The 21,757-nt window shown below is 50.7% G+C and overlaps 2 protein-coding genes across 10 annotated transcripts in view; both read left to right on the forward strand.

Annotated features, from left to right (window-relative positions):
- Positions 1 to 169: 169 nt before the first annotated feature.
- On the forward strand, positions 170 to 14,141 carry FN3K (fructosamine 3 kinase). Of its 4 annotated transcripts, none has more exons than XM_087441868.1 (6): positions 170 to 190; positions 7,949 to 8,100; positions 9,093 to 9,184; positions 9,535 to 9,617; positions 12,716 to 12,838; positions 13,705 to 14,141. In XM_087441868.1, the coding sequence occupies exons 1-6, from the start codon at positions 185 to 187 to the stop codon at positions 14,041 to 14,043; spliced, it is 795 nt and encodes a 264-aa protein (XP_087297994.1). In that variant the 5' UTR covers positions 170 to 184; the 3' UTR covers positions 14,044 to 14,141. The 4 variants fall into 4 exon arrangements, with proteins under 4 accessions (XP_087297994.1, XP_087297993.1, XP_004432953.1 ...); XM_004432896.3 differs by lacking the exon at positions 170 to 190 and adding an exon at positions 5,315 to 5,542; XM_087441870.1 differs by lacking the exon at positions 170 to 190 and adding an exon at positions 5,729 to 7,726.
- Positions 14,142 to 16,026: 1,885 nt separating this feature from the next.
- TBCD (tubulin folding cofactor D) overlaps positions 16,027 to 21,757 on the forward strand; it is a 202,786-nt gene continuing 197,055 nt past the window's right edge. For 3 of the 6 annotated variants that reach the window (XM_087441861.1, XM_087441864.1, XM_087441865.1), the window contains exons 1-2: positions 16,031 to 16,310; positions 18,009 to 18,059. In XM_087441861.1, the coding sequence (XP_087297987.1) occupies positions 16,127 to 16,310; positions 18,009 to 18,059 (235 nt within the window). In that variant the 5' untranslated portion in view covers positions 16,031 to 16,126. Of the gene's footprint in view, positions 16,311 to 18,008; positions 18,060 to 21,757 lie in introns of all 6 variants that reach the window. The other 3 variants (XM_087441863.1, XM_087441860.1, XM_087441862.1) reach the window with 3 other exon arrangements.

Consider the following 21,757-nt stretch of genomic DNA (forward strand, 5'->3'; position numbering starts at 1 on the left):
TGAGTTTGGGTTCCAGTTGGGGCTGAGAGGCACCTTCTGCGCCTTTGCAGCCATAATTCTGGTTCCTGGAGCACGAGAATGAGGAGGCTGGCTGCAGTGGAGAAGGGGACTCAGCTCACCGGGCTGCTTGGAAATGCCTGAGTCACATCTCTCACTTGAGCTTCGACCACAAGCCACAGCTCAAATGCAGGTTTGGGAGGAGGGTGGTGCCGCTTTGCAAAGTCAAAATGCTTTCCTTGGCATATGTCTTCATGCTGAGGATTCTGCACTCAGACCCAGGGCTGCTCAGACGGAAGCTGGGAGGCCTGGGGAGTGACCTCCATGCCTGGGTTCAGGACCAGTAAGATGGTGTGCCTGGCTGCCACCTGTCACGTTCAGATCCTGCTTGGGCAAACCACGCCCACGGCCTGGAAGAAGGCTCAGTCAAGACCAACGTCACCCCCAGGGTGCTGGGAGAAGCAGGACGGCCAGGCTCATGAATCCTTTCTCAAGATGCAGTGGGAGGGCAGGCTTTACTAGATTGAGAGAAGAAAGCTAGGAGGAGGAAGACATGGAGGGGCAGGTGCCCCTGGCAGATGGCCGCACCATCGCTCCCGTCCCACCTGCTCTTCCGCAGTGACCTTGTATGTGCCTGTTCGTAGGTGTGTGCACATGGGCATGTGTGTGTGTGTGTGTGTGTGTGTGTGTGTGTGTGTGTGTGTCTTGAAGCTCCCTTCCCAGGGCAGCCAGTCTCTGTAATCAGGAGTCCCACTTGGGGCGGGGTCCGCCGCCTGGGATCAGAAACCCCAGAGCAGCCTCTATCTCAGATGGGCACCAGGTGCCCTGAGGAACAAACCCAGTGCCAGCAATGGGTGTCACTGGGCAGTGCCTGGGGCCTGGTAGGTCGTGATGAGACCCCCCCCCCCGCCTTGTCTGGTGTGGGAGATCAAGATTTGGCCACCCTGAAATATATCTCTTTACCTTGGTTGTTTTCTCTGAGGACATTTGACCTCTCCCACTAACTGCCTAAAGAATTTGACATTGTAACTCCTTCCTGGAACAGATCTTCTATCTGATGGCTGTAATATAATGTAAAATAGATGTTACAATAGAAAAGGCATCAACAAGCCCATCTTATGTCTCTCTGGCCACATTCTCTGGATGGTCTGCAAGGAGTTGCCAGACAAACATTTACATTTATAAGGGAAATCTCCATTTGTAAAGGTATCTTCCTCTCTGTATTGGGAAGAGGGGTGATGACCTCATTTCTAGAAACTTATCAATGTGGAAGGTGAGGCCTTAAATCTGCATAATAACCTTACTCTTGTTTACAGTGCCTTAGTGGTAATCTCCTGTAACTGACTCCCCCCACCCCCAACATCCTCCTTTGTCATTGGCTGAACATGGTATTTAAGACAAGAGTTTCTGCTATTGTGTTGAGAAACTTCACTTCCCTGCTTTCTCCCATGTATACATGTTATTAAACTTGGTACTATTTTTTTTTGTTTTTTTTTGTTTTTTTTTTTTTTTATTTTTTATTGATGTTTTAATGGTTTCTAACATTGTGAAATTTTGGGTTGTACATTTTTGTTTGTCCATCACCACATATATGACTCCCTTCACCCCTTGTTCCCAGCCCCCACCCCCACCCCCACCCCCACTGCCCTGGTAACCACAGTCCAGTTTTCTCTGTCCATGTGTTAGTTTATATTCCACATATGAGTGAGATCATACAGTGTTTGTCTTTCTCTTTCTGGCTTATTTCACTTAACATAATATGCTTCAGGCCCATCCATGTTGTTGCAAATGGGACGATTTTGTCTTTTTTTATGGCTGAGTAGTATTCCATTGTATATATATACCACATTTTCTTAATCCAATCGTCAGTCGAGGGACACTTAGGTTGCTTCCACTTCTTGGCTATGGTGAATAATGCTGCAATGAACATAGGGGTGCATAAGCCTCTTTGGATTGTTGATTTCAGGTGCGTTGGATAGATTCCCAGTAGTGGGATGGCTGGATCATAGGGCATCTCTATTTTTAATTCTTTGAGGAATCTCCATACCGTTTTCCATAGAGGCTGCACCAATTTGCATTCCCACCAGCTGTGTATGAGGGTTCCTGTTTCTCCACATCCTCTCCAACATTTGTTGTTTTTGTGTTGGTGATTATAGCCATTCTAACAGGCGTGAGGTGGTATCTTAGTGTTGTTTTGATTTGCATTTCCCTGATGATTAGTGATGTTGAGCATCTTTTCATGTGCCTATTGGCCATCTGTATATCTTCCTTGGAGAAGTGTCTGTTCATTTCCTCTGCCCATTTTTTGATTGGGTTGTTTGTTTTTTTGTTGTTCAATTGTGTGAGTTCTTTATATATTGTGGAGATCAACCCCTTGTCAGATGTATGTTTTGCAAATATTCTCTCCCAGCTGGTTGGTTGTTTGTTCATCTTGATTCTGGTTTCATTTGTCTTATAAAAGCTCTTTAATCTGATAAAGTCCCACTTGTTTATTTTTTCTTTAGTTTCCCTAGTCTGGGTAGGCATGTCATCCGAAAAGATTCCTTTAAAACCAATGTCAAATAGTGTGTTGCCTATATTTTCTTCTATGAGTTTTATAGTTTCAGGTCTCACCTTCAGGTCTTTGATCCATTTTGAGTTAATTTTTGTGAATGGCCATAGCACATGGTCCACTTTCATTCTTTTGCATGTGGCTGTCCAGTTTTCCCAACACCATTTATTGAAGAGACTTTCCTTTCTCCATTGCATGTTCTTAGCACCTTTGTCGAAAATTAGCAGTCCGTATATGTGTGGTTTTATTTCTGGGCTTTCAATTCTGTTCCATTGATCTGTATGTCTGTTTTTGTACCAGTACCATGCTGTTTTGATTACTATTGCTTTGTAGTATGTTTTGAAGTCAGGGATTGTGATGCCTCCTGCTTTGTTCTTTTTCTTTAGGATTTCTTTAGCTATTCGGGGTCTTTTGTTGCCCCATATAAATTTTAGTATTCTTTTTTCTATTTCCATGAAGAATGTCATTGGGATTCTGATTGGGATTGCATTGAATCTGTAGATTGCTTTAGGTAATATAGACATTTTAACTATGTTTATTCTTCCAATCCACGTGCATGGGATATCTTTCCATTTCTTTATGTCATCATGGATTTCCCTCAATAATGTCTTGTAGTTCTCATTGTATAGGTCCTTCACCTCCTTGGTAAGATTTATTCCTAGGTATTTGATTCTTTTTGATGCAATTGTAAATGGTATTATCTTTTTGAGCTCTCTTTCTGTTAGTTCATTATTAGCATATAGAAATGCAACTGATTTTTGTAGATTGATTTTGTACCCTGCAACTTTGCTGTAGTTGTTGATTGTTTCTAATAGTTTTCCAACAGATTCTTTAGGGTTTTCTATATATACAATCATGTCATCTGCAAATAGTGAGAGTTTCACTTCTTCATTACCTATTTGGATTCCTTTTATTCCTTTTTCTTGCCTAATTGCTCTGGCCAAAACCTCCAGTACTATGTTGAACAGGAGCGGTGAGAGTGGGCAGCCCTGCCTCGTTCCTGTTCTCAGAGGAATGGCTTTCAGTCTTTCCCCGTTGAGTATGATGTTAGCTGTGGGTTTGTCATATATGGCCTTTATTATGTTGAGGTACTTTCCTTCTATTCCCATTTTATTGAGAGTTTTTATCATAAATGGATGTTGTATCTTGTCAAATGCCTTCTCTGCGTCAATTGAGATGATCATGTGGTTTTTATTCTTTGTTTTGTTGATGTGATGTATCACGTTGATTGATTTGCGGATGTTGAACCATCCCTGCGTCCCTGGTATAAATCCCACTTGATCATGGTGTATGATCTTTTTAGTGTATTGTTGTGTTCGGTTTGCCAATATTTTGTTGAGGATTTTTGCATCAATGTTCATCAGCGATATTGGCCTGTAATTTTCTTTCTTTGTATTGTCTTTGTCTGGTTTTGGTATCAGGGTGATGTTGGCCTCATAGAATGATTTAGGAAGTGTTCCATCTTCCTCTATTTTTTGGAATAGTTTGAGGAGGATGGGTATTAAATCTTCTTTGAATGTTTGGTAAAATTCACTGGAGAAGCCATCTGGTCCTGGACTTTTATTTTTCGGAGGTTTTTGATTCTTATTCCAGTCTCTTTACTTGTTATTGGTCTATTCAGATTCTCCTTTTCTTCTTGGTTCAATTTTGGGAGGTTGTATAAGTCTAAGAATTTATCCATTTCTTCTAGATTGTCCAATTTGTTGGCATATAATTTCTCATAGTATTCTCTTATAATCCTCTGTATTTCCATGGTATCCGTTGTAATTTCTCCTCTTTCATTTCTAATTTTATTTACTTGAGCCTTTTCTCTTTTTCTTAGTAAGCCTGGCTAAGGGTTTGTCTATTTTGTTTATCTTCTCGAAGAACCAACTCTTTGTTTCATTAATCCTTTCTACTGTTTTTTTGGTCTCAATATCATTTATTTCTGCTCTGATTTTTATTATTTCTCTCCTTCTGCTGGCTTTGGGCTTTGTTTGTTCTTCTTTTTCTAGTTCTGTTAGGTGTAATTTAAGGTTGCCTATTAGGGCTTTTTCTTGTTTGTTAAGGAGGGCTTGTATCGCTATGAGTTTCCCTCTCAGGACCGCTTTTGCTGCATCCCATATGGTTTGATATGGCATGTTATCATTTTCGTTTATTTCCAGATAGTTTTTGATTTCTCCTTTAATTTCATCAATGATCCATTGGTTGTTCAGTAGCATGTTGTTTAATCTCCACATTTTTGTCACTTTCCCATAAACTTGGTACTATTTTCTCCTGCTAACTTGTTAATTATTTGGCCAGCCATAAGAACCTTAAGGAAAAGGGCAGAGGGAGATTCTCTCTCTCCCGACACTGGGCAGTGTGAGACCCAGGCAGGCCTGTGACCTGCAGCCCAGGGACAACCCAGTCTCCCCTGAACAGCGGTCCTGTGTCCCGCCAGGTGGGAGGGGTCTCGGCCAAGGCCCTGCCAGGATTCACAGAACCTCTGTGCAGGGAGGTCAGGCCCTACAGTGCTCTGGGCGTATCCTCCAGCGGGCGGACCCCCCCACCCCCAGACTGTCGGGCACACGACTGTGGGCACATGAGGAGGGCACCGCCCCACCTCAGTCCTCCTATCGGAGACCTCCTCCCTCTCTCTCTCAGGGCTGGGTCCGTCCCTGACGGGGAGCTTGCCTGCCCCACCCCCGGGAGAGGACAGGCCAGAGGGTGGACCCTGCCCGGGAGGCGGGATCCGGGTGCTCGGAGCCCGCAGGCGCCTCCCCCGCGGACAGTGGCCTTGGCAGCAGGAGTTCGCGCCCCGGCCTGGCCGTCTGCGCCTTCCCCGGGTCCCTCCCTCGTTCCCGTGTCTCCCTTCCCCTGGTCCCCGCCCCCATGGAGCAGCTGCTGCGCACCGAGCTGCGCACCGCGACCCTGCGCGCCTTTGGGAGCCCGGGCGCCGGCTGCATCAGCGAGGGGCGCGCCTACGACACGGACGGGGGCCCCGTGTTCGTCAAGGTCAACCGCAGGACGCAGGTGCGGCCCCCCACCCGCGGCCTGACCCGGCCGCGCAGAGCCGAGAGGGGGAAGGGGTTCGGGTGGAGAGGGTGGGAATAGGGGAGGGGAGTAGATAGGGGAGGGGCGCGGGGCGATGTGGCCCCTTCCTGGGCCGGGCCTGGACTCAGAGCCCGGGGTCTGCCTGCCCATGGCCTTGCGGAGCCGGCACCTGCAGGGCGAGCAGGGCTCAAGCATTTTCTGCGAGACCCCCGGGTTTCGTCTGCTGCAGGAGGCATTTCCCTCCTTTCGCCTGGATGCACAGAAGTTTTGGGGTTTTGCTTTCATTTCTCCACCCTCAAGCTTGGGGGCGGCGAGGCTTGGAGTCCGGGCTGCTTCTCCCCCTCCCCGGGACCCAGTTCTGGCCTAGGGTTCCTCGCACCTGTGGGTCCTCCTCAGCAGGTGGGAAGAGGCAGGAGGGGGGCCAGGACCCCACGAGGGACCCCAATGGCCAGGCGAACGCTGCCTCTACTCACGGGCTGTACTTGTGTTTGGACCTGGTTTCCATTGCTTGCTTGAAATATTGCTGTTAACTAAATATGGAAACTGGAACACCTTATAAATGAGGAAAGTTAGCCATGGTGTGTGCACCCAGGTGCCTAGGACAGCGCCGTGCTCCGTGGGCTGCGGCCCCTTTGAGGTGAGGCAGTGGTGGGGGTGACCTTCCCAGTCCCCCTGCAGCACTGCCCACCTCTGGGATGGATGAGGGTTTGGATTGTTCTGGCATCCCTGCTCTGTTGGCACAGGGAACTGTTGAGAAATCTGATTTCAGAGCTAAAATCTCTCAAAATGATAGGCCCCACCCTCCAGGAAGCAGTTTTGGGTTCAGGGTTCACGCTGGTCCCTGAAAGCTCCTCCAGGCGGAGCCCTTGAAACCTTCAGTGCCGGCACACAGTAGGTGCTCAATCAATGCACGAGAGCAGGTGACAGGTGAGACCCTCTGGGGGCTAGCCACCCCTGCTCCACGATTCCAGGTGTGCTGGGCAGTTAGGAGGATGCCTTGCCTCGTTTTCCTGTCGGGTGCTTTGAATTAGAGGATGGAATTCTCTTCATGTGTGGAAATAGATGCTTTGGTCTCATTCACGACAGTCAGTTTTTTAAAACCTGCAATTCTGTAGCCAGAGGTCTTCACAAACCTAAAGCGCAGCTTTAACCGAGGTATAGTGTACCTAAGGTGAGAGTTCACCTAATTTAAAATTGGGATATTTGTGAGAAATGTTTTGGAAATAGGAAGGCCCCTGGGTTCCAGTGGAGGCTGTTCTACTGCTTGAGGGAGTGGCCCATCTTCTTTCTTGCTAGGTGCACAGCTCCTTCCTAGCCCCGGGCCCTGCTGGGTGCTGTCTCTGAGGACGGGCCCTGGACCCGAGGCCAGGCCCAGCCGACCTCCCAGCCCCCGCCTTCCCCTGCCCCAAATATGTGCCCCAAATGTGTGCCCCAGTTGTTTTGGCATGCCACCCCTCCTTTGCTGTGATTGCTTGATGCAGAGAGGGGTCGAGTAAGCTGGAAGGGAAGCCAGGCACAGCCTCAGCCCCTCCACTAACCCGCACTCTGAGGCACCCCACTGGCACCCCGCAGTACCCTTAGCACCCCTGGAAACTCTGCAGCCTGTGCTTCCCTCATCTCTCAGAGCAAGCGCTCATGGCAGGGGTGTCTGCATCCTGCCCACCCCAAGCCCGAGGTGCAGCTCATCCTTGCATCCCCTTCCCATCTGAAGGGGGTGTCGGGGGAAGAGGGAGAATCTCTCTCTGCCCTTTTCCTTAAGGTTCTTATGGCTGGCCAAATAATTAACAAGCCAGGGTAGCCGGAGAAAATAATACCAAGTTTAATAACATGTATACATGGGAGAAACTCAGAAATGAGCAACTCGTCCCTCTGTCTAAGCTGCTTGGTTAAGTATTGCAGCTAAAGGCGAGGAGCATGTTGGGGGTGGGTAGTGGCCTGGGACTTCAGAGGGCAGGAGGACAATTCTTTTTGGGGTCATCTATAGATAATGTGGTCAGGGAGAGACAGAGTTTTTTGATAAAAGAGGCTTGGTGCCTTTGTTATTGTAACCTCTATCCTACATTATCTTTATAGCCATCATGATAGAAGATCTGTTCCAGGAAGGAGCCATTCTTTAGGCAGTTAGTGGGGGAGGTCAGATGTTCCTCAGAGAAAACAATCAAGGTAAAGAGATATATTTCAGGGTGGCCAAATCTTGATCTCCCACAGGGGCTATGTTGCACCCACTCCCTGAGGGGCCAGTGCCTGGTTCCCAGCGAGTTTTCCGTAACTGAAGGTCCTGGTGCTTGTAATTGCACGCGGTGGCTTCTGTTCAGGGCTGTGAGCCACAGCCTGGCTGCAGAGGCCCCTGCTGGAGTCGGAGCTCATACAGTGTTGTGGATGCAGGCCCAGCAGATGTTTGAGGGGGAGATGGCCAGCCTGGAGGCCCTCCGCAGCACTGGCCTGGTGCGGGCACCTCGGCCCATCAAGGTGATTGATCTGCCTGGAGGTGGGGCTGCCTTTGTGATGGAGCATCTGAAGATGAGGAGTTTGAGCAGGTGAGCGTGTGTGTGTGTGTGTGCGCGTGCACGCGTGTGAGAGAGAGGGAGGTGCGTGTGTGTGTGCGCACGCGCGTGTGAGAGAGAGAGGGAGGGGGAGAGAGAGAGAGAGAGAGAGAGACGGAGAAACAGACACATAGAGAGGGAGAGTCAGAGAGAGAAAGAGGGAGAGACAGAGAGACAGACAGACAGAGTCAGACAGAAAGAGGGAGAGAGAGACAGAGTCAGAGAGACAAACAGAGACAGAGAGGGAGACAGAGAAAGAGGGAGAGAGACGGAGAGAGACAGAGGCAGAGGGAGCAGCCTCTTGCAGAGCTGCTTGCATTGCTCGGCCCAGTCAGCAGGGCCAGGGCCAGGAATCACACCTGGCAACAAGGAGTTCTTGCTTTCTGGTGTAGGACTGGTTTTCGGTTAGTTTGGCTCCAGTGAAGCTGTGTAGAATAAGTGTGTTTGAACCATCCCTTGCCTTGTGCTGGAGAGTGCACCTGTGCCAGCTCAGTTTGGGTAGAGTAAGGTCTGATCTAGTAATTATCTGAAGTCCTTAACATTTTTTCTAATTATTAAAGTTATATATATTCATTGTAAAAGAAACAAGTGGAAAATACAAACTCATGTAAGAAGACATAAAGCCACGCATAATTCCATCGGCAGGGACCAGCCACCGCTAATATTTTGCTGTATGATTATCATCCCAGTCTTTTCTTATATGTGACTTACATTTGTTTTTACCAAAGTTAGAGGCTGCTTTTCCACTTTCGAGCATTGTCCCTTAATCTCACTCCCCTTAAGGCTTCTGTTGAAGCCCACCTGCCCCCTCCTGCTGATTTTACACCATTTTGTTTTTGGAAAAGGTCATTGCCTGCAGTCCGTTTTTCACTTTTTAAAGAATGGAGAGTAGTTTTTAAGGTATTTAGGACATTTCTCAAAATGGAACTTGATAGCTGGTTGTTGTTATTTCTCATTTTGATTGGTTGCATTTCTTCCTCCCTTAGTCAGGCGTCAAGACTTGGAGACCAGATGGCGGATTTGCACCTTTACAACCAGAAACTCAGGCAGAAGTGGAAGGAGGAGGCGAGCACAGTGGGTACGTTCAGGTTGCTTTCCTGCGCCCCTGACACGGCTGCATCTAACCTGTGTTGGTGCCCGTGTGACCATCTCCCTTTACACTGCAGTATGACAATGAGATTGTTGAATAAGAATTTTGATGGAGCTGATAAGCTAGTGGAGTTGGCTCATGACCCCTTCTACACTCAGCCCTGCTGTCCAGTGTGCTTGTGGTGGGAGTATCCTGGCTGATCTGTGTGCTGACCGACGGCTACCACGTGTAGCACGTCCTCAGACCACCCACGTTCCAGCAGTGCAGCCGGGCCTGTCCTGACGCTCTGCTGAGGTCTGGCACCTGAGAGAAAGACAAGCAGCTCTCTCTGTTGACAGGCTGGAGGGCTGAGGGTGCCGAGCCCCAGTATGTGACCAAGTTCGGCTTCCACACGGTGACGTGCTGCGGCTTCATCCCGCAGGTGAGTGCCTGGGTGAGGATGCCCCTGCTACGTGGTCACCCCACCCCTGTATGTGACAGAGAGCCAGTCCCCTGGGCACCAGGAGGATTGACCACCTGATTTCTGAAAGCAGAGCATGAGCTGGGATGGGGAGAGCAGATGCCGAGGTTCACTGAGCTGAGCCTGGAGCAGGTGGGAGCCGCGGGGCACGCGGGAGAACATTCCAAGCAGAAGGAATAGCAACTGCAAAGGCCATATCGCAGGAGGGCGCGTGATGAGTGTGGGAGACTGAGCAGGTGGTGTGGGGCAGCATACAAGGTCAGCAAGTTAGTCCTGGTCACTCACCCTAGGGCCTTTGGAAAATTTTTAGCACTATTGACATGTAATTCACATGACATAAACTCCACTATTTTAAAGTGTAAAATTCAGTGGTGTTTGTATATTTACTAAAATATTAGTTGTGTGCAGCCATCACCATTATCTAATTCCAGAACATTTCATCACCCCAAAATGACCATGAACCCATTAGCAGTCACTCCCCACTCCACCTGCCCTCAGCCACTGTAACCACCAATCTCTCTGTCTCCAGATTTGCCTGTTCTGGACATTTCATGTAAATGGAATCATTTCTTTTTTTTTTTTTTTTTGTGAGGAAGATCAGCCCTGAGCTAACATCCATGCCAATACTCCTCTTTTTTTTCACTGAGGAAGGCTGGCCCTAAGCTAACATCCATGCCGAGTGGGTTCTTGGGGGGGCTGTGGCCACGGTGGGGCAACCCTGAGTGCTGATGGTGGGCTTCTCGGACACCTAGTGTGCTAAGCCGTGTTGGGACCACTAGCTCCACTGGATGACTGCCTGGTGGCTGTAGACTCCCTTCTAAGTGCTTTTTCTGACTCAACTCACCCAGTTGCCATAGCAGCCCTATAATATCATTGACACATTTTATAGATGAGGAAACTGATGCACAGAGAAGCCAAGTGATGTTCCTGAGGTCATTCAGCTAGTAGGTGGAGGAGCCAGGATTTGACCCAGTCTGGCTTCAGAGCGTGGGCCCTAAGCGCCATACTACCCTGTGTCAAGGTGAAGGCTGGTCCTTCCACCAGCTGTGCACCCAGGTGGCCCTGCCTCTGGTAGCTCAGGGGAAGGTCAAGTCTTTCCGTGGGTGAGGGGATCATGGTCCCTCTCTCCAGGTGGAGGGATTGGGCTAGCCAGTGCTGGTCTCCAGTTCCCAATACTCAATCTATGTCTTTTATGACCTGGTCATCCAGGAGTAAGACAGAGCCTCGGACACCAGGGGCCTGGACAGGCAGATGGGGAATGAGCGGATGCCACCCCCTGCACCTCAGGCTGTTTGGGGAGGGGGCCTCCCCAACTTCTCTCGAGGTGCAGCCAGCACCAAGGGGGTGAACACAGGGGCAAAGCGACCATAGCTTTGGACAGGGAATGTCTCCATGCTGAGGACGCTGACCAGAGAGATCAGGTCTGATCTCTGGAAAGTTCCTCCCCTAAGGAGTTTCACAAAGTGACCCTTTGTATAACATAAGCTTTGCATCTTTTTTTAAAAAAACAACTCTATTAAGGTATAATTAGGGCCGGCCCCGTGGCTTAGCGGTTAAGTGCGTGCGCTCTGCTACTGGCGGCCTGGGTTCGGATCCTGGGCACGCACCGACGCACTGCTTCTCCGGCCATGCTGAGGCCGCGTCCCACATACAGCAACTAGAAGGATGTGCAGCTATGACACAACTATCTACTGGGGCTTTGGGGGAAAAATAAATAAATTAAAAAAAATTAAAAAAAAAATAGGTATAATTGACATAAACTGCACCTATTTGAACTCTACAGTTTGGTAAGTTCTGGCATATGTACACGCCAGAGAACCACTCACCACAGTCCGGACAATAAGTACATCCATCACCCCAAAAGTGTCCTTGTGCCCTTTTGTAATCTCTCCCTCCTGCCCTTCCCTGCCCCTGGCAACCACTGATCTGCTTTCTGTCACTACAGGTAAGTTTGCATTCTGTGGAATTTAAGACAAATGGAATCATGTGGTATCACCTCTTTTTTTTGTCTGGCGTCTTTTGCTCAGCACAATCACTTTGATATTCATCCATGTTGTTGCATGTGTCAGAAGTCTGCTCCATGTACGATAAACCACAGTCTCTTTATCGATTCACCTGTTGATGGACATCTCAGTTGTCTCCAGGTTTTGCTTTCACAAATAAAGCTGCTATGATCCTTCATGTAGGAGAGTTTGTGTGGACAAATGCTTCCATTTATCTGGGGTAAATACCTAGGAGGGAAATGGCTAGGTAGGTTCATATTTAACTTTTTAAGAAACTGCCAAAATATTTTCCAAAGTGGTTGCACCATTTTACATTCACACCATGGATGAGAGTTCCGGTTCCTCACAATATGTGGTATTTTCCACTTTTTAAAATTATAGCCATCCTAGCAACTGTGAAGTGGTATCTCACTGAGGTTCTGTCTTCCCTGATGATTGAATGACGTGGAGTGTCTATTCACGTGCTTATTTGCTGCACATGAGGGGCATAAACGTTGAGAATTATATATCCTCTTCATTGGTTGACCTCCTTTCCATTGTGAAATGACTTTTATACTTTATACTGATATTCTTTGCTTTGAAATCTGCTTTGTCTGATATTAATATAGCCACTCCAGCTTTCTTTTGGCTAGTGTTAGTGTGGTATATCTTTTCTATCCTTTTAACCTATTTCTGTTTTTATATATAAAGTGCATCTCTTGTACACAGCTTATAATCAGGTCTAGTTTTATTTTTCCAACCTGTCAATCTGTGTCATTTAACTGGAGTGTTTAGACCATTCACATTTAATGTACTTATTGATATGGTTAGGTTTGAATCTGTCATCTTGCTGTTTATTTTTTATTTGTCTTGTCTGTTCTTTGTTCCTTGTTTCTTCTTTATCTGCCCTCTTTTGGATTAACTGAGTATTTTTAGTGATCCCATCTTATCTCCTTTGTTGGATAGCGATATTTGCTGTATTCATTTAGTGGTTGCTCTAGGGTTAGGCAGATTCCACGTAAAACTCTGTCCTGTGGTACCAGCTACAGCATCAGCCTCGTTTCCCTTGTTGCCTAGGTGAATGAGTGGCAGGATGACTGGTCAACCTTCTTCACCCGGCACCGGCTCCAGGCACAGCTGGACCTCATTGAGAAAGACTATGCTGACCGAGAGGCCCGAGAACTCTGGTCACGGCTACAGGTGGGCACAGCAGTTATCCTCTGGCAGAGGGGCTGTCCTCTTAGGAGGCCACCACATTCGTGTGAGGTAGAACTGAGCCAGAGTAGGGACCAGTGAGCCCTGGAGTCAAGTCGTGGATGCATAAGTGCCTGACTGTTGCCCTGAGACTGGGAAGGGGGTGGGACCTGAGGACATACTTGGCCCCTGAGTGCACCTCTCACCCGCTAGGTCACCAGGCATGTAACTTCAAACCTTGCTCATGTGAAACGTAGGTGCCTGCCTCATAAATGGTGGCATTTACTGTTACCTCCTTGTCCACTTTTGCCCTGTTCTTCTCTGCCAAAGTATGACCTCTCATCTTTGAGAGCAGATGTGGGCAGCAGATGCTCTAGAGTAACTGGTTTCAAAATATAACTCTCAAAATGTTAAAAACAACTCACATCAATCCAGGTGAGGGTGCATCGAAGAAATTTTATTTAACTCATTAATGAAGTAACCAGTAGGATACAAAAGAGGTGCAGATATATATGTGCTGTGAAATAAAAGAATGGTAGAGCAAGTTTGCTAAGTTAGGTACAAAAAGACTCCACTCAGGTTATATGGTTCATATTCTCCAGGACAATAAGACCATAAGCTCCAAGGTTCTCTACTCTACTGTGTGGAAATCATTAGTATTGTAGAGTTTCTGAACCTAAATTAGTAGTAAATAGTAAGAAAGTTACATTCCCCTGGAGTCAGAGGATCCTTATCTTTCGGCTTGTTAGACAGTGCCATGGTTGGACCTGAACACCACACGAGGTTGTCTTTGCCTTATTTCCAAGTATTGGGTGAGGAGACTGTGGCTCATAGTCTCATGATAACTCTGTGTACAATAATTATTTTCATAGGTGAAGATCCCAGATCTGTTTTGTGGCCTAGAGATTGTCCCTGCCCTTCTTCATGGGGATCTCTGGTCGGGAAATGTGGCTGAGGATGACACAGGGCCCATTATTTATGACCCGGCTTCCTTCTATGGCCATTCTGAGTTTGAACTGGCAATTGCTTTGATGTTCGGGGGGTTTCCCAGATCCTTCTTCACTGCCTACCACCAGAAGATCCCCAAGGCTCCAGGGTTTGACAAGCGGCTGCTGCTCTACCAGCTCTTTAACTACCTAAACCACTGGAACCACTTTGGGCGGGAGTACAGGAGCCCATCTCTGGGCACCATGAGGAAGCTTCTCAAGTAGCAGCCAGCCCATGTCTTCTGCTTAGCAGATGATGAAGGCACCAACACCAGAGGTGGCTTCAGGGACAAATAAAGCCAATGGAGGTTTCAGGGATGGAACCACTGCGTGTCTTAGTTTCAGCCGCGTGTCCGTCCTCCATGCAGTCGGGCTAATTTACAGGGGCCCCAGAGCACTGAAAGGTCTCCCACAGACTCTATGCATCATGGTCTGGGGGGAATTTGTTTGTTTTTGTTTTTGGTGAGGAAGATTGACCCTGAGCTAACATCCATTGCCAATCCTCCTCTTTTGCTGAGGAAGATTGGCCCTGGGCTAACATCCGTACCCATCTTCCTCTACTTTTTTTTTTTTTTTTATGTAGGATGCCTGCCACAGCATGGCTTGATAAACTGTGCGTAGGTCCACACCTGGGATCCGAACCTGCAAACCCCGGGCCGCCGAAGCAGAGCTTGCGAACTTAACCACTACACCACCGGGCTGGCCCCTCTAGGGGGAATTTGGATATGTTCATGGTAGTTTTATAGACATTCACACACACCTGGCATTTGCTTAGGCAGAAGTTAGTGTCATGTCCCCTGTGGACTCCAGGCTCCTGTTTTGGCTCAGGCAGAGTTGGGGACCACGAGATGGGCCCCACCTCTGGAGTGGCACCTTTGGGGCTGAGTGGGGCTCTGAGCCACCCTTACTGAGGTGGACAGATGGAAGGAAGGCCCCGGATGTTGTATTGGGGATTCGGGGATTGGGGATGGGGTATTCCTGCCGCAGCCCCTGCCCAGCCCGTCTCCTGTTGTCCACGTTTCAGCTGTTGTATTTTCCGCTGGATAAAAGAGCGTGGAGAGAGAGCGCCTTGGGCAATGGGGTGTGCCTGGGGTGTGCCTGGAGTGTCCAGGGTCGCAGGGATGTCCAGGATAACCGGGATGGCCTGGGTGGCCCGGATGGCCAGGTTGTCGGGGATGGCCAGGGTGGCCATTTTGTTGGGGATGTCGGAGCTGTCACTGTGGAAGGGGTCTCCCGGGGTCAGGCAGCGCCTGGGCGGGGTCTGCGGCCATCCACGTGCGCGTGTCTGGAGACAAACCACGCCATTATCACTGCTAGCAAAATTACCAATTATTTCCTGGCGGTATGAGCGCCCAAACTTCTCTTTCCTGGAAAGTGTGGTTGTCTAGCGGACCTCGCGGTCAGGAGGCCGTTCCCATTGCAGACAGGTGAGCCTGTTGAGGACTTTCTAGAAAGAAGTCCACCCAAAACACATCCTTCCAAACGTCTGACAGCTTCCAACCACAAAGTGCCATGGTCGCAAAGCCCTCGTTTGTACGACGCGATGATGCGATGGGCTAGCGTGTGCAGCGGAAGCCGACCAGGAGGCAGCAGGGCCCACTGGGGCCTGGCCAGACCTGGGGTCTCCTCCAACCCTTTCCACGACCCCACTGCCAGCCGAGGCCACTGCCCTGTCCACCCCCAACACCGGCCCCCGCCCCGCGAGTACAGACCCCGCCCCCGCCTCCACCCGCGGGCTCGGGCCCCGCCCCCACGTCCACGCGAGGGCTCGGCCGCGCCCCCACCTCCACGCGAGGGCTCGGGCCCCCGCCCCCACCTCCACCCGCGGGCTCTGGCCCCGCCCCCACCTCCACGCTAGGGCTCGGCCCCGCCCCCACCTCCACCCGCGGGCTCGGGCCCCGCCCCCACTTCCATCCGCGGGCTCGGGCCACGTCCCCCGCAGCGGGCCCCACGCTCCCGCGCCTGGGCCTCGCCGCGTCCAGGCTCCGTCCTCCCGGGCCCCACTGCATCCTTGCCCAGCAGCCCCGGCTCCGCCCTCACGCCTCGTTCCGGGGCCCCATCCCGACATCGCTCCGCCCCGCTCCGCACAGCCTCAGGGCCGCCTCAGCTGGCACTATTTTGGCGGCCGGCGCCCTCCGTAGCGGGGCCGGCGCGCGAGGTCGGAGGTCGCGGGGCGGGGCCAGCGTCGGTTGCCGCCGCTTCAGCCGCGGCGCTCTACCTGCAGCAGCATCGCGCATTCTCATCCCGCATCCCGCATCCCGCATCCCGCATCCCGCATCCCGGTGCCGCGCGGAGCCGGGAGCCGAGGATGGTCCTGAGCGAGGAGCCGGCCGCGGGCGCGCGGGAGGACGGCGCGGAGGAGGGGGCGCAGGCCCGCGGTGGAGCCCTGGAGGCGTTCGGCGACAGCGCGGAGACGCGCGAGCTGCTCGGCCGCCTGCGGGCGGTATTCGGCGACCGCGCGGCCCAAGAGGGCGCCTTGGAGCGGTTCCGCGGTGCGCGCCCACGCGGGTCGGAGGAGGGGACCCGAGCCGGCGCGTCCACGCGGGTCGGAGGGAGGGGTCCGAACGGTCGTCCAGGCGGGTCGGAGGGAGGAGTCCGAGCGCTTGTCCACGCGGGTCGGATGAGGGGACCCGAGCGCATCCACGCGGGTCGGAGGGGGCGACCCGAGTCGGTGCGTTCACTCGGGTCCAATGGAGGAGTCAGAGTGCTCGTCCACGCGGGTCGGATGAGGGGACCCGAGCGCATCCACGCGGGTCGGAGGGGGCGACCCGAGTCGGTGCGTTCACTCGGGTCAGAGGGAGGAGTCAGAGTGTTCGTCCACGCGGGTCGGAGGGAGAGGGCCGAGGTTGGACCCTGACAGGTTCCATACGTGTTTCGTTTTCTGTGTGGTGGTCCAGGCCAGTAGTGGCACCTCCCGGGCGCACCCCTGAGAGAGCCGTACTTGGTGCAAGGGCGGCCTCACCTGGAGGCTGCGGGCAGCGGAGGCTCCCTTGGCCACCTCGGTCATTGGGGGGCAGCGTGGGCGGTGTGGAGGTTCAGGATGAGAACCGGGTGTGGACGGACGTTCCAGGCTGCCTTAACTTCCAGCTACCCCCACCCCGTTCTGGGACCACGGCAACAGTTCCTTTGAGACAGTTGCGTGGACGTGGGAGGAGGAGCCGGAGAAGCCAGACTGAGCTGCTGTTCTGGGGACACCACCTGGGGGTGTCGCCACAGACGTGCCCATGGCTCTGCCGAGACCGCGTGTGCAGCCAGGGCGGCAGTGCTGCTCCAGGTAGTGCAGGGTAGTGGATAATGCTCACTAGAGGTTACTTGGTTGGTCTAAATTCTCCAAGTTTAGACAGATCTTAGCGGATAATTTCCAAACCGTTCCGTAGGATCCTATAGTTAGGTAGGATAGGGTTTCAGTAAAACCATCTTTGTAGATCCTTTTAGCTAACGCAATTTCTTCATAATTCTGTTTCCTCGGTTTGTAATGACAGCTCTCTGTCTGTAGCAGAGGGGCAGCCTGGCCTGCTGAGTGAAAAGAGCGTATGCTTTGGCGACTCGTCCCTGGGTGTGAATCCTCTCTCTGCCGCTTGGGCTAGTTGCTTGTTTGCTCTGAGTGTTTTTTTGGCTGTCTGCTGGGGTGAGCACTCACAGTGTCTTGGGCCCGGAACTGTTCTGAGGGACCGCTCCTGAGAAGTGGTCAGGCGTGGAGGTGTGTGGAGATGAGAACTGCCATAGGCATAGTGGTCATTGGGTCTGACGGGAGCAGTTCCAGCAGCTGGTAGGAGAGGAGACAGGCTGCCTAGGGTTTAGGAGCGGGTGCAGGAGGGCACATTGCTTGAGTGTGTTTGGCAGAGGTAGAGTTAAAAGAGAGGAAGGGGTGCGTGTGTGTTTAATGGAGGGGAGGACTTCGTTTGGCTGTTAACAGGAGAGGGAAGGAAGGAAGGTGTGAGGAAGGGTTCATAGGAGGTGGGAGGAGAGGACCCAAGAGGAAGGTGTGCCGAGCAAGCGAAGAGCGTGAAGCTAGGACGCAGTGGCTCTGAGGAGGCCGGTGGGTGGTGGGGAGCTCACCCCAGGTGGACTGTGGGCTGGGGAAGAGGAGGAGCTGCCCCAGGGGAGTCAGCAAGGGAAAATGTGAGGGTTTCCGGGGCTCATGTGCGTGTTTGCTTTAGTGATGTTAATTCTCATATTTTTCTTTTTAGTAATAATGGACAAATACCAGGAGCAGCCCCACCTCTTGGACCCTCACCTTGGTAAGAATAGAGGCTGGTGGTGTTGGTGTTGATCATTTCATTACACACGGTTACAAGGGCCTTGTGTGGTGCTAGCACCTGTGTGTTTTGTGTCAGGATAAAGTCCTAGGTCTTACTTCTTAGTAGGGCCTGGCCGGTTGGTTTTAGTGGACCTATGATAGTGGTGTGAATTCCAAGTGTTGCTCTAGGCTGTGGGCAGACATATTTGAGCTACTTTCTTCCTCGCTGCTGTTTAAAGAACACATCTTTTGCTTATTGTGTGTATTTTAATCTGTTTGCCTCTGCGCACATTTGGTCACAGGACCGTGCGTAGATAACCATTTAATCCTCACAGCATCTAAGGAGGACGCCTCTGTGGTCAGTGGTCATCTCCATTTTACAGATGGAAACACTGAGACTTGGGTTTCCTTGACTTTAATTTAAAGTAAGGGGAACAACTTTTTGTTTCTCATTGTTTTCTTTATTTGTAACCTATTTCGTACTATTAACTTTTTTTATCTACAAAAATAACACATGCTTCTGGCATTGAGCTTGGGAAGGAGGAAGGTAGCAATAGTAACTTAAGTTGAAAGGCAGAGAGGGGCGAGGGTCAGGTGTGTGAGCCCTGGGGCCAGAGTGCCGGGATCTACATCCCAGCTGCACCACTTAGCTGCTCTGTGCCTGAGTTTCCTCACCTGTAAAAAGGGGGTTATCAGCACTCCGCACCCTCCCAGGGCTGTTGAGCCTTTAAACGTGTTACCGTGAGGCACTAAGGGTTAGCGTTAGTGTGAGCACATGTGCCTTTTAGAAAGTGGGCTGGTGCTGTGCATGCTGTTTTTTTTTTTTCTTCAAGTAACCAGCAGGTTTTGTAGAAGGTAAGCTTTCTGAACTGTCATTTGTCTCACGAAGATTAAATACACTTTCATACTTGGTTGGTAGTTTGGCGGGGTGGAGACAGAAGCCCTGTTTCCCTTGTCTTCCCTCATTCAATAATGCCAAGTCTGGGGCCGGCCCCATGGCGTAGTGGTTAAGTGTGCACGCTCCGCTGCTGGCGGCCCGGGTTCAGATCCTGGGTGCACACTGATGCGCCGCTTGTCAGGCCATGCTGTGGTAGCGTCCTATATAAAGTGGAGGAAGATGGGCACGGATGTTAGCCCAGGACGAGTCTTCCTCAGCAAAAAGAGGAGGATCAGCATCGGATATTAGCTTAGGGCTGATCTTCCTCTCACACACACACACACACACACACACACACACAAAATAATACCAATTTTGATGTCTGAGTTTCTTTTTGAGGAGCTGTTTGCCTCTGAAAGTTTCTAGGACCTGATGCTTCATGAGGGTGTGACTTGCTCTAGGCCTTCTTTTCTTATGCTGGGCTTTAGCTGGACAACTTTAGGCTGAAGACTTACATCCTTTGGCACAGGGGACTTTGCTTCTGGTGTGTTTTTGATTATTTCTCTGCTTCTGCTTTCTTTCTCTGGTGCCCCTGTGAATTCGATGTTGAATTTCCAGGAGTGATCCTCTGGGTTCCTTAGCTTTTCCCTCATAGTTCTACTTTTTTTTTTTTTAATAATTTTATTTGTTTATTTTTTCCCCACAGCCCCAGTAGATAGTTGTATGTCATAGCTGCACATCCTTCTAGTTGCTGTACGTGGGACGCGTCCTCAGCATGGCCAGAGAAGCGGTGCGTCGGTGTGTGCCCGGGATCCGAACCCGGGCCACCAGCAGCAGAGCGTGAGCACTTAACCGCTAAGCCACGGGGCCGGCCCTGCTTTTTTTTTTTCTTAAGTATGTTTTTGTGTGTGTGGTGTGAGGGAGATCAGCCCTGAGCTAACATCAGATGCCAATCCTCTCTTTTTGCCGAGGAAGATTGGCCCTTGGCTAACATCCGTGTCCATCTTCCTCCACTTTATATGGGATGCGGCCACAGCCTGGCTTGATAAGCAGTGTGTCAGTCTGTGCCCAGGGTCTGAACCTGTGAACCCCGGGCAGCTGAAGCAGAGCGTATGAACTTAACTGCTACACTGCTGGGCCAGCCCCTCATAGTTCTGCTTTTTGATCTTTGTTTTGCACACAGAAGATGTTCTTGAAATTATTTGACAGTTTTTATTTTCTAAGAGCTCTCGTCCTTGGTTTAGTATATCTCAAAGTCATCTCACAGGCTGAGTTTTCCTGACTGGGGAGCACATCCTGGGTGCTGGGTACTGTGGCCTGTGGGGGAAGGTCCCACTGTGGGCCTTCTTGCCCAGAATGCCGACTCCCTGTTGAGTCGGGCACTGTGTGGCTGTTGTCAGCCGTGCCTGGCTTCCAGCTCCAGGACTCGCAGGCCTCCTCTTTCCAGACCACCTCTATCCAATACAGCTTTGTGTGATGATGGAATGTTCTAGGTCTGCACTGTCTGGTAAGGTCATCACTAGCAACGTGTAACTGTTGAGCACTTGAAATATGGCTAGTATGACTGATGAACTGAATTTTAAATTTTATTTGATTTAAATTTAAACAAGTGTGGCTAGTGGCTGTGGTATTCACCATCTAGAGAGTAAACCTCTTGTCTGCGTGGTTGGGCAAGGGGCTGGGACCAGGGGACCTTAGGCCACGCCTCCTGCTTTCAGCCCCACCTGTGTCCTGTCCTGGGCTGTCCCTGGTGCCTCAGACCTCTGGCCGCTTCTGGCTGCTCCTCAGTTACTATGGGTCTTGCTGCCGCTTTCCAGCTTCCGAGTCACTGCTGACATCTCTTGGCTGTTGTTTCTTCTTTTCTCTTTTTTGTTCTGTATTTATGTCTGTTTATTACTTGATCGCTGTTTTACTGGGGGTTTGGGGGTGGGAGAGTTGAGATACGCGTGTGGGGTAATCTTTCCTGGTGTCTGTTCTCATGCAGTGGCTGTGGTATCTTTCTGATCTCTCTGAGCCGAGTTCTAGCTGTTCTCTACTGCTCCCCAGGTTCTCCTCTTTCCTCTGGGGTCAGCTTTTCTGTGTTATTTGGTCTTTTCACGTTGCTGGTTCTGTCCATATTTAAGACCAAATGGATGCAGATGACGGCTCTCCTTTTTCTCTTTTGTAAGTTGGAGCATTTCCAGCTCAGCCTTTCCTGAACGGGATTCTGATGGTCAGTTTTGTGTGGGGCAGTGTGGCGTGAGTTGATGGGCAGATTTTCTCTGGGAGCAAGTGAGTGGGTCGAGTTTTTTGTCACACTGAGGCTGTTCCAGATCAGAGTGAAGGCTTTTATCTGGAGTGCTCACGTCTCCTCCAGAGAACTGGTTCTTCACTTGTCCTAAGCCTTTGTTCAGAGCTCTGCCCTGGGATAAAAGCTGCTCGTCCTCCTGAGGTGAGTGTGAGTGTGGGGCTGTGGTGGTGGCAGTCCCTGCTTTGGGCTCCACTGTACTGTGACCCCCGAGCCTGGAGCCCTGCCCTGGGCTCTCCTGGGCAGCACAGGCAGGATGTTATTAGGTTAGTATGCTGTGGGCTTCTTGCCTGTGGAATCTGGAGCTACTCCCTCCTGCCTGCCCCTCTCCCAGGAGTCTTTGAACCCTCTCTCTTCTCATTCTTGCCACTGTTGAGGATTTTCCCTTTTGTGCAAATGTACTCTTATTTTACTGGGTCTCAGGAGCAGTGGGTTGAGGTGTCTATGGACACCTGTGTCCAGTTTTATACTCTTGCCAGTAGCCCAACAAACATCCTTAACACATGTCTTTGTGCAGTTTTCCTAATATTTTGTT

This window comes from Ceratotherium simum, chromosome 16 (genome assembly GCF_057802395.1).
Source record: "Ceratotherium simum simum isolate JZ-2026a chromosome 16, ASM5780239v1, whole genome shotgun sequence".
NCBI classification, from domain to species: domain Eukaryota; kingdom Metazoa; phylum Chordata; class Mammalia; order Perissodactyla; family Rhinocerotidae; genus Ceratotherium; species Ceratotherium simum.